Below are 12,225 nucleotides of genomic sequence, written 5' to 3'. Positions count from 1 at the left end.
TGTTTAAGGAGGAGATTGATAGGTATCTAATTAGTCAGGGTATCAAGAGATATGGGGAAAAAGCCAGAAATTGGAACTACATGGGAGAATAGTTTAGCTAATGGTGGAGTGGTGGAGCAGACTCGATGGGCCAAATGGCCTACTTCTGCTCCTTTGTCTTGTCATCTTGTCTTGTGAAAAGCTTAATTGCAGTGGCATCAAATGCACAAAGCATTAGAGACATGACATTCACAAAAATACATAAATTAAACATAAAAGAACACAGTCAGAGCAAACAAAAGAAAAGGAACAGTCAGCCGTAGTGCAAAGTGGTCATGGTGTTGCTATATTGAGGCGGTGGTTAGGTTGTGCAGGTTGGTTCACAATGTGAGTGGCTGAAGGGAAGTAGCTGTTCTTGAACCTGGTGGTGTGGGACTTCAGGCACTGCACCTCCTGCTTGACGGTAGATGGCAAAGATGGTGAGGAACTTTGGTAGGTATTGCCTTCTTGAGGCAGCACCTCCTGTAGATACTACTGATGGTAGGGAGGAATGTGCCCAGGATGTATTGGGCAGAGGGTCCACTACTCCGCAGCCTCTTGAGTTCCTGTGTATTCGAATTGCCAGATGGACTATTATGCAACCAGTCAGGATATTTTCAACAGTACATCTGTAAAGTTTGTTAGTGTTCAGTGCCATACCAGACTTCCTTAAACCTTTAAGAAAGTGAAAATATTGCTGAGCCTTCCTTGTGATTTGTATCTATATGCAGGGCTGAGAACAGGTCATCAGATATGTTAATGTCCAGGAATTTAAAGCTGCTGATGCTCTCCGCCATTAATCCACCAGTGCTGATTAGTGCATAAAAGGTTTGTTGCTAAAGTCAGGAACTCCGGCAGTGGGGGACAAGATACTGCCCTTGAGAGAAGTTTTCCTAACAGAAAACAGAATGCAATAATTTTTCAGGTTGGTAAGTTTTAACCAGAGATATTAATGACTTGGGCGATTATGCAGAGTTAGGTGGGGAAGCAGGATGCAAGTAGGCAAAGGTAAGGCAGGAATAATGGAAGAACCAAATATAGTTTAAATGAAGGGAGACTGAGAATGCAATCAGACAGAGAGGTCTGGATGTCCTTGTACGTGAAGGCTGAATATCCATGTAGGACCAGCAGGTAGTTAGGAAAACCAATGGAACGTTGGCCTTTGCGGAAAGGGGACTGGGTACAAAAAGAGGGTCTTTCTACAACTGTACGGGCGTTTGTAAAGTCACACTAGTTGTTCCTCTCGTCTTGGTTCTATTTGATGTACTTGCATTGGGAGGCATTTCAGACACTTGGCTAGGTTTATACCTGGGATAAAAGTGATTGGGCCAATACCCTCTGGAGTTTAGCAGAATGAGGCAGGATCTTACTGAAGCATGGCATTCTGTGGAAGACTCATAATGAGATAATGTTTCCCCTGAAGAATCTGTAACGTAATTTCAGAATAAGGCAGAGATGAAGAAGAATTCCTTCTCTGAGCATCGTGCACCTTTGGAATTTTTGACATCAGAGAACGGTGAAGGTTTAGTTGCTGAAAATACTCATGGCTGAGACAAATGGATCACTGGCCTTGAGTTGTAAGGGCTGTGGGCAATGAAAGGATTGACTGGCAGGGTAAAGTCTGCTCTTGTTGTGGTAACGTGCATTCCTCTCCTCTGTATGTACCCCCATCTTTGTTCCTGTGTAATATTCCATCTTACCCCATTCCTGCCTTCTTTCATTGACTTCATTGTTGTCTTCCTCTAACTCCATCCTTAAGTTTCCTGCTCCTTTTCCTCCGTGCATGTCCTTCACTCTCTTCCCTTCTCTCTCGTTTTGCACAGTTCCAACTGGAGAAAGTGGAGGGAACTCACCATGTCCATTTGGATGAGCCAGAGCGAGTCGCAGGAATAATCAATGACTTCCTGAAGATGAATATCACTTCCAGACTATGAGGATAGACTGTTGCGAGTTTGAGAGAGGAGGTCACTCACAGCAGACACTACAAGATCAGTTACTTGCCCACCGGAAGTATAGCTTGTCGATATCTAGCTGAACGCACGAAGAAATGTTAATGGCAATGATGTGAAATTAATCGGTGGTTTAAGAAGATTTTAATTATCCTGGGGTACTTGGGCAATGAAGACATCATCCAGCAATAGTGAGGATGGTGGTGAATGGTCTGGGGTTTTGACTTGTTCAAAGATTAGAAAAATTCTATCCTCAATCTTTCACATTAATTTCAATCAGTGTTTTAAAAGGTATTGATGATTCTCTGACTGTTTCTGAGGCCACTGTTACAAAAGCATTGCAGTCCGTTTTGGTTATTATCTATTACAGCACCCTGACTACACCAGCTTGTTTAAAAACTGAATTCAATAAAATAGCTTGCAGATCAACGTACACTTTTTCACATGGGAGCAGGTTCAACTGAGCTTGACCAATGTTTTAGTTCATTTCTTAGACCCCGACTGCAGACCCTTTTCTGTTTTAATGAGCAAAGACCCTACAACGTGTACACAGTACTACTCCCCACCCCATCAAAATTATCCGATCCCCAGGAGAGGCAAGACAACCCCGAGCAGTTTGAAGACAATAAATTGGAGAAATCTTTCTTTGACTCAGCTACCCACTCAAAGCTAACAGAGGCTCATGAAGCAAGACTTTGAACCCCACCAACTGGGAAGGTCCCAGTTAGTCGGGGGGGGGGGGGGGAGATGAAGATGATCAGACTCAATAGAACTGCCCTGTGGGCTGTGTTCCCTTTAAGTTGTGAGTGCACGCACACAGGTTTGTCAACCAGCGCTCAAAGGAAATTAATGTGCTCATGAAAGGTTAGTTACCTAAGATAATGTAGTAATCAATAATTATTGAAAATAATCTTTTAGCTAAATGTTTCTGTTAACTAGTTGGTTTTTCAAACACCAGAATGCACGTCACTAATTTACATCACCTCACCTTCCCTGTTCGGGTTTGTACAGTATCATGGCATTCAGTGTGCACGTACTTCTGCCACAGGGAAAATAATTAGCACAAAATAAGATTTTTGCGCACACTGACTACTAAAAATTAGGGGGAACATTGCCTGTGGGTAGTCATTGTTAAAATCATTTGGCACATTTTATTTATTTTTAACCAGTGGGAGATAGTTCCAGACACTGTGGCCCAGTGTCTCCTTCACGGAGTGGGAAGGAAACCCTGGGCTAAGGCAGGAGAGCGCTGAAGGGAGATAACAGAGACTACAAAGCAGGAGCTTAGTGAAAACCTCCCAGAGACTGAGGCAGAGGTAGGGCTGGAGGGAAGAAAGTGTCCCCTCTCCAAGTCAGCAGGCTAAGAACTCCCTGCCCAACACTCAAGACGTTGGTCCCAGACAGATTGTCCATTTGTTACTTGAACTCGCTAGGAACGGAGCCTCAAACACCATTCAGTTAAATCATGGCTGCTTGTAATCTAACAGCAATAATAATGGATAGCTCACAGTCTCCAAACTAGCTCTGCAGTACACAGAACCCTCATTAGCATCAATCTGTTTTCCCAATTTTAGGTTGACCTGCAGCCTCTATTTGTTTTAGGGAGACAAGTTGCAAATTTCTACTGCCTTCTGTGTGAAGAGGAGCTTCCTGACTGGGCTGGCTCCTGTCCTAAGACTGAAGTGCTTGATTTAATCATGGTTTTTTTTTTCCTGATAAAAGCAAATGTTTTGATACAACACATCCCCGGTAACACTCTAATCGTGTCCCCTGGCAGATGAAAAGCACGTCACCCTGAGCTCATTGTTGGGTCACGGCCATTTGACTGCTATTGTTCAAGCAGTGACCGTGAAGAGCAGGAGAAAGAGGGGTGACCAGCAACGCAGCAGAGAATGAATAGAGACATCTGAGAAACAGCAGCAAGGAAAGATTGTGCTTAGTCCGTACGACCGTAAAACACAGGAGCAGATTAGGCCATTCAACCCATCGAGTATGTTTTAGCAATTAATCATATCTGATTTATTTTCCCTCTCAACTCCATTGTCTTACCTTCTCCCAGTAACCTCTAACAGCCTCACTAATCAAGAACCTATTGACCTCTGCCTTAAATATACTCAGTGACTTGATATCCACAGCTGTCTGTAACACTGAATTCCACACATCCAGCACCCTCTGGCTAAAGAAACTCCCTCCTCATATCTGTTCTATGTCCTATTCTGAAGCTGTGCCCTCTGGACCTAGACTCTCCCACTACACTGAACAGCAAAGATTTAGCTTCCTGAATGCTTTTGAGTGTATATTACAGATTTTGGGTTGCTAATCATGAAAATCACCATGAAATCACACACCATTTTTGTGAAATTCCCTATATTTGTTATTTCAGTTCATAATTCAAGTCAAATTAAATGTAAGCTGAAAAGTTTTCTGTGTTGCCCAGGCATGCTTAGGCAGAGCGGATGCTATGAAAGCATCACACACATACCGTTTTATGCATTGCGTTTAAATGTATATTGGTTTGCAATCCAGTTGATTTGCAAGCTCTTACATACAAAGCATATGTAACCCCCTGGATCACTTCAGGCTCGCTCAGCTCGTTCTCGTCTAGGGGGAGCAGCCTTCGCCCCCACCAAACTGGGTAATCAGCTGGTGTGGATGCTGTGTGATGTCCCTGCCTCGCCCAAAAACAGACAGTACACCAGAAGCGATTAAATGAGTACAATTTATAAAGGTTACTATAACTAAGTGATTAATAACGATACAGTATATATGAAGAGAAAAAATAAAAGGGGCCAAACTGATCAAAGTCCAAACCACTTCATGCACAACCGTTGGAGCTCAATTACTGAAGTCTTCTGGCCACCATTCGATCCCCTCCGAACTCCTCGACTTGCAGCTCAGGACCCTCCGAGTGGTCAACCAAGCACATCTAGCTTCATCCCCCCTCCTCAGAGTAACTCCTGGCCTCGGACCCCCGCTTGGGGTCTGTTCCTCGCCCAGCTTACAGCATTGCGTCCTCTCTCTCGACCCCTTCGCGCCGATCTCTCCCAAAAGCCCGTCAACAAAAGCTTACAGACTCAGAAGAAAGAACATTAATCCCCATTTGGTTTACAAAGGAATACAATTCTCGTTATCAGTAAATTTTAACCCAAACAAGCTTCCAGCACTCTCTCGCAACAAAGAAACATTCCTGCTTTTAACAAAACAAAGAAGCCCTTTCCCAACAGTAACAAAGAAAAAAGAAGAAACCCCCTTTACACATATTATGTGTAGTCATTTTTTAAAAATTTAAACAAAATATACTTTATTCAAAAAATAATGAACCATTCAATGACTCTCAGTCCTTTACAACTGTTTCCATTACAGTCTTTACATTTCCACACTTTTGCCACCCAGGTGGCACTCTGTTACTTTATATTAACATACCCTTGTTGAGGGGTATACACCCTGCCCCCCTACCCTCCACTCCCGCAGGAGAAAGACCCCAGACTGTGGTCCTTCCCCACTGGGCCCTTGCAGTGGCTGCACCGAGTTTGAGTGCGTCCCTCAGCACGTACTCCTGCAGCCGAGAATGTGCCAGTCGGCAGCATTCCCCCACCGACGTCTCCGTGTGCTGGTAGACCATCGAGTTTCGGGCCGACCAAAGAGCATCTTTGACCGAGTTGATGATCTGCCAGCAGCACCGGATGTTGGTCTCGGTGTGCATCCCCGGGAACAGCCCATAGATCAGAGAGTCCTCTGTTACGCAGCTGCTGGGGATGAACCTCGACACTGCCCCTTCCATCCTCCTCCACACCTTCTCCGCGAACCCACAGTGTGCAAAGAGGTGGGTCACCGACTCCTCCTCACTGCAGTCCTCCCGTGGGCAGAGGGGTGTGGAGACGACGTTCCGGGCATACAGGAGGGATCGGACTGGGAGGGCCCCTCTCACCGCCAGCCAGGCGAGGTCTTGGTGCCTGTTGGAGAGGTCTGGCGATGAGGCATTTTGCCAGGAACTGGACGGTCTGCTCAGGGAACCACCCCACTGTGTCCATCTCGTCCTTGTCCTGCAGTGCCTGCAGGACCTTACGTGCTGACCACTGCCTGATGGCCCTGTGGTCAAAGGCATTGACCTGAAAGAACTTCTCTATGAAGGACAGGTATGGCAGCAATGACCAGCTGACGGGTGTTGCACGGGAAAGGGGCCAGACCCATCCTTCGTAGCCAGGGCGACAGGTAGAACCTGGGCACATAGTGGTACTTGGTGCCCACGTATCTGGGATCCACACACAACCTGATGCAACCACACACGAAGCTGGCCATCAGGGTGAGGGTGACATTGGGGACGTCTTTGCCCCCGTTGTCCAGGGACTCGTGCATGGTGGCCCGTCTGACCCGCTCCATCTTGGATCCCCAGACGAATCTGAAGACGGCTCGGGTGATTTCTGAGCTGAAGGAGCAGGGGATAGGACACACCTGCGCCAAGTACAGCAGCCCTGAGAGCCCCTCACACCTGATGACCAGGTTCTTGCCCACTATTGATAGGGAGCGCCCTCCCCACAGTCCCAGTTTCTTTTTGACCTTGGCAGTCCACTCCTTCCAATTCATGTTGCACGTCTCGGCCCCTCCGAACCAGATCCCCAACACCCTCATTTGATCAGCCCTGATGGTGAAGGGGATGCTGGATCGGTCAGGCCAGTTGCCGAAGAACATGGCTTCACTCTTTATGCGGTTGACTCTGGCCCCCGATGCCTGCTCGAACTGTTCGCAGATGCTGATCAGCCTGCGAACTGACCTCGGATTGGAGCAGAAGACAGTGACGTCGTCCATGTACAGGGAGGTTTTGACTTGGGTCCCTCCACTGCCTGGCAGCGTCACCCCTCTTATGCCCTCATCCCTCCTGATGGCTTCGGCAAAGGGTTCTATGCAGCACACGAACAAGTCAGGAGAGAGGGCAGCCCTGCCTGACTCCAGACCTGATGGGGAACCTGGACTGCGTTACAGATGTCCGTGTAGAGCAGTTTGATCCAATTCCGGATTCCCTCCCCAAATCCCATTTTGGAGAGTACCTCCGCCATGTACGTGTGCGATATCCTGTCGAAGGCTTTCTCCTGGTCCAAGCTAACCAGGCAGGCGTCCACCCCCCTGTCCTGCACGTAGGCGATGGTGTCCCTCAGCAGCGCGAGGCTGAGATCTTCCTGCCCAGTACAGCACAGGTTTGGTCCGGGTGGATCACCTGCTCCAGTGCAGACTTGACCCTGTTGGCGATAGCCTTGGACAGGATCTTGTAGTCCACATTCAGGAGTGAGATGGGCCTCCAATTTCTAATGTCCTCCCTCTCCCCCTTCTGCTTGTAGATGAGGGTGATGATGCCCTTCCGCATGGATTCTGACATGCTGCCTGCCAGGAGCGTAGCATTGTACACTTCCAGCAGGTCGGGGCCCATCTGGTTCCACAGAGCCGAATACAACTCAACCGGTAAGCCATCACTTCGGGAGTGTAGTCATTATAATGAAGTAAGAGTATTTTCAGAAATACTCATGATAGCAAAATGTCTTGCCAGTGTTGCAACAGCTGCAGTACTTCCTGTTGTATTTGTGGCAAGTATATGCTTAACTGTCAAAGATGGAGCATGACTCTTAAGAAAGCCTATGAGCTCTATTTGGGTGTAAAATTTGCGACCAAGACAAGTCTGGGCTCCTTGTATCTGTTGCACAACATGTGCTGTTGATCTTAGAGCTACTCAGAAACTAATGCTATTCATTGTCTCGAGGATGTGGTGCGACCAGAAGGATCATGTGACAAGACTTACTTTCGTCTGATTAGTGGTTTCTCTGCTATGAACAAGAAATCTCATTGAATACTCCAGTCTCCTTTCACCATGTGACCTGTGACAACAGTCTTCCAGTACCAAAGCTACCAGAAACATGGAGTCTAGAGGGGGCAGACAAAGTTGCCATGATGCACGAGCCAGGAAAGGAAAATGACGCTGATACAGATTTCGAACTCTTTATGTCAAGTGAGCCTCATCTAATAACTCAACTACCTGGTCAGAGACTTGGGTTTGTCAAAGGTGTAGCAGAATTACTGGGTTCAAGATTACCAGGATAGAATCTGCTGTCACTTGGCACAAAAATTTCCATGAAGGATTTCAATATTTGAGACAGGTTTTTCCCAGATGCCAAGATTAGGAAGGTATTTTTGTTGGTCCACAAATCAAACAGGTCATCAATGACTGGCAACTCGAACCTATAGTGGAAACGGAGAAAATCACACGGAAGGCATTCAAGGATGTTGTTGGAAATTTTCTTGGCAGTGACAGAGCACCAAACTGTTCAGCTAGTTGACAATGTGCTTCAAGCATACAAAACCGTGAAGTGCAATGTGTCACTAAAGATCCACTTTCTGCAATCCCATTTAGTCTTCATCCCTGCAAATCTTTCTGCTGTCAGAGAGGAACATGGTGAATGGACTCACCGGGGCATTGCAGTCATGGAGAAAGGGCGTCAGGGCAAGTAGAATCGATCAATGTTGGCTGGTTATTGTTGGACACAGGCGAGAAGTCTCAGGCACTTGAGTACAAATAAAGATCATCAACAAAACAGTTTTAGTTGAACCATTGCAAAGTGTCAGCGCCGTTATAAATGCATTATGTTCAATAAAAGTTAATTTATTGTTTCACCGAATTCCTTTGTGATACAAGTAGTCTGAAATTGTGTTCAGCTTCAAGTGATGTATCATAACCACAAAATGTTTCTGAGGAAGCAATGCTTCCAAAAAAAATTGATGCCCAGTGTTGCTGGAAGCATCCTCTCCACATCCACTCTGTCTAGCCCTTTCAATATTTGATAGCCTTCAATGAGATCCTCCATCATCCTACCAAATTCCAGCGAGAGGTGTCAAAGGCCCAGAGGTGTCAAATACTCCTCCCATGTTAACCCTTTCATTCCTGGGATCATTTACATAAACCTCCTCTGGACCCACGCCAATGCCAGCACATTCTTTCTTTGATATGGGGCCCAAAGCTGCTGATGGTACTCCAAATGTCTTCTGACCAATGCCTTATAAACTCTCAGCGTGATGTCCTTGCTTTTATATTCTAGTCTTTTCTCAAAATTGATGCCTATATTTTATTTGCCTTGCTCACTGCCAATTCGGACTGCAAGCTAACCTTTAGGGAATCCTGCACTAGGACTCCCAAGACTTTTTTGCACGTACAATTTCAGAATTTTCTCTCTGTTTAGAAAATAATCTACGCCTTTTATTCCTTCTATCAAAGTGTATGACCATACACTTCCCTACACTCTATTCCCTTTGCTACTTCTTGGCCAGTTCTCCTAATCAGGTCAAATCCTTTTGCAGACTCTCTGTTTCCTCAACACTACCTGCCCCTCCATCTACCTTTATATCATCTGCAAACGTGGCCACAAAGCCAGTAATTTCAGCTTCCAGATCATCAGCGTATAACGTTAAAAGAAGTGGTCCCAGACTGACCTTTGTGGAACACCATCATTTACCGGTGGCCAACCAGAATGAGCTCCTTTATTCTCACTCTACCTTCTTGCTGGTCAGCCTATTTTCTGTCCATGCTGGTAACTTTCCTGTAATACGACGGGCCCTTACCTTGGGTTAGCAACCTCATGCGTTATCAAAGGTCACAGGCGGCTGGCTGAACAATGGAAAATGCTCATGGACTGAGTCATAAGGTCACTCTGCTCTTTGTTATCAGAAAGTCCCAACACAATTCAAGGCCATGCTGATTAAAGTACTTGTGTCAGCTGTAGTTTGGCAATTTGAATTCCTCAATTACAAGGTTATTTATACTTCCAGGGAGTTATTTCTGAACTTCTTCCAGGTGTCGCACTTAAAATTCTGTGATTATCCGGACCTGGTCTTTGTCTGTTAATAGTGAGGTTGATAAATAACTTGAGCTTTTTGCTCAGGAACTTCATAGGTTTCCTTAAAAAGGTCACTGGAGCCATTCACTGACCCAAGAACTGCTGCTGGAAACAAGGCAGCAGATAACTTGCTCCATGTTGCCTGGCCAATGAACCTACTTTCAATTGCTGTTAATTGGAATGTTATCACAGAACTCCCCACTTCTGGTTATGCATTACAGGATGGTCTGTCTCTCTGCCAGAGCAACCAAGTGGTGGACAACATGCCCAGTGAGAAGCCTTGAGGAAATGGTAGAGGTGTATGAGAATACCTAGGAAAGGAGCCCCAGTTATATGGAGCTGAGGTTGCTCTCCTAGAGCAAAGAAGGTTCAAGGGAGATTTAATGGAGAACAGAATACTTGTGGATTTACGTTTAGAGAGGAAATGTTTGCAGAAAAGGGTGGTGGAGTTGGTCTTTTTCCTCTGTGTTCAGCTTCTCGGCACATCTCTCCCCAGTCTCTGCCTGTCTGCATCGTGCTGTTGTCATCTCCGTACCATACCAGTTCAGTGCCCCCGTCCCAGCCCGAGTTCGCCTGAGATACGAGAATGACTGTGGGTGTTGTGTGGAAAATGCAGAAGCCTCGTCTAATCCATGAACCTTCATTCTGAGAAGTTGGCTGGATGGCGATTAGAAGGAGAAAATGCTGGAAGCACTCAGCAAGACGGGCAGCAGCTGTGGAGAAAAAAACAAGATGAATGATAAACAGGAATGATAACACTGGACAGCAGCAGATGAAGTCCACTTGGCCCATTCACTGCTGTGCAATTTGCCAAGATCGTGGCTATCACTTTCCCTCAGTTCCATTTTCTTGCTTAGTCCCCACATCCTTAATATCCAGAAATCTCTCCATCTCCGTTTTAAATGAGTTAAATGACTGAGTCTCCACATTCCTAAAGGGTCGAGAATTCCAAAAATGCAGACTTTTTGTGGTACAAAGAAAGAGCCGCAATAAATCTCACAGAACACCACCACATATGAGAAACTTCTCAAATTATTCTGCATTTGCTCTGTTCTTCCCATTTGCCAATATTTCCCTGAAGCCTCCTCCCTACATCCGCCTTCCTGAGTGTAGTCCTGCCTGGTTTTGTTTCATCAGCTAACTTACAAAGATAACGTTTGGTCTCCACGGGCAAGATGTTGTTGTTCTCCCCTTTGGGTGGAGCGATTTTGGTCTGGTTCAGCTCTTGTCTGCCTGCTTATAGCCAGAGCATCACAACCAGTGGCATCTCCTCTAGTGCCCACACATTCATCTGACTCCGGTTTCACCCTGTTTCATCTGTAGTGCATGCACAGCACCTGCCTCTGCCTCACCATCACCCCCCTCAACTCTTCCATTCCGATATCTATCCCTGTGTGGTGGGAAACTCCTTCCGGCTGAAATGAATGAACGGAAATGCAGCAAATACTCAACATCATCAAAAAGGCTGGATCTGTCCTTGGCTACAACCCGGACTCTTGTGAGTTAGTGGTGGAGAGGAGGTCACTAAACAGTTATCCATCATGGTCAATCCGGCAGATCCCCCCCACGACCGACTGAATAAGCAGCGGAGCATCCTTTCGAACAGACTCATTCAGCTCCACTGTGACAAGGATTGTTGCAGAAAATCTTTCCTACCAAATGCAATAAGCACAGACAACAGTTTATCTCTGTGTGACAGGAGAACACGCATCATAGTGCAATAGTCTCTGTTTTATTGTTGCATGTTGGTAAATTATTATTGTGTACATTACCATTAGTTAACTCTGCACTCTGCAAAGTGTGTTTTTAGATATTGCTGCTGTATGAAAGAATTTCCCACTCGGGATCAATAAAGTATTTCTTCCTCCTCTTCTTCATCCTCTTGTCATTATTATTATTGTCTGTGGAAATGTCCATGTTGTTTTTCTCTCCTCAGATACTGCCTGCCATGCTGAATGCTTACAGCATGTTGATATTTCAGATTCCCAGTCGCTGAGTATTTGACATCTGTCAACAACATCAGTCTTCGACTCGATCCGCATTCCCGCTGCCTCCGTTCCTCCTGCAGTCACTCAAGAAGGTGGCATCCATCATTAAGGACCCTCACCATGAAGGGCGTGCTCTCTTCTCAGGGAGGAGGTACAGGAGCCTGAAGACTCACACTCAATGTTGTAAAAACAGCTTCTGCCCTTCTGCCATCAGTTTTCTGAGCCGTCCATGAACCAATCCTCTTTTACTCTTCTTCTAATCTGTCCTGCTCAAAGTTCAAAGTAAAGTTATTATAAACGTACATACATGTCAGGTTCCAGGGTTGTCAAGCCAACAAGCTCCCACTACCTAAAAGTGCTCCTCATGTGCCTCAAGTAGCCTCTGACAACCAACTC

At 45.9% G+C, this 12,225-nt stretch overlaps 1 protein-coding gene across 6 annotated transcripts in view; it reads left to right on the top strand.

The window, feature by feature from the left end:
* The window catches only part of serhl (serine hydrolase like), an 81,661-nt gene extending 69,945 nt beyond the window's left edge, over positions 1–11,716 (top strand). For 3 of the 6 annotated variants that reach the window (XM_059953793.1, XM_059953792.1, XM_059953795.1), the window contains exon 16: positions 7,301–10,477. In XM_059953793.1, the coding sequence (XP_059809776.1) occupies positions 7,301–7,579 (279 nt within the window). In that variant the 3' untranslated portion in view covers positions 7,580–10,477. Of the gene's footprint in view, positions 1–1,841; positions 2,723–7,300 lie in introns of those variants that run through there. The other 3 variants (XM_059953796.1, XM_059953797.1, XM_059953798.1) reach the window with 3 other exon arrangements.
* Positions 11,717–12,225: the final 509 nt, after the last annotated feature.

This window comes from Hypanus sabinus, chromosome 29 (assembly GCF_030144855.1).
Source record: "Hypanus sabinus isolate sHypSab1 chromosome 29, sHypSab1.hap1, whole genome shotgun sequence".
Taxonomy (NCBI): Eukaryota; Metazoa; Chordata; class Chondrichthyes; order Myliobatiformes; family Dasyatidae; genus Hypanus; species Hypanus sabinus.
The sequence above is the reverse complement of the archived record's forward strand: the minus strand, read 5'-3'. Positions and strand labels throughout refer to the sequence as shown.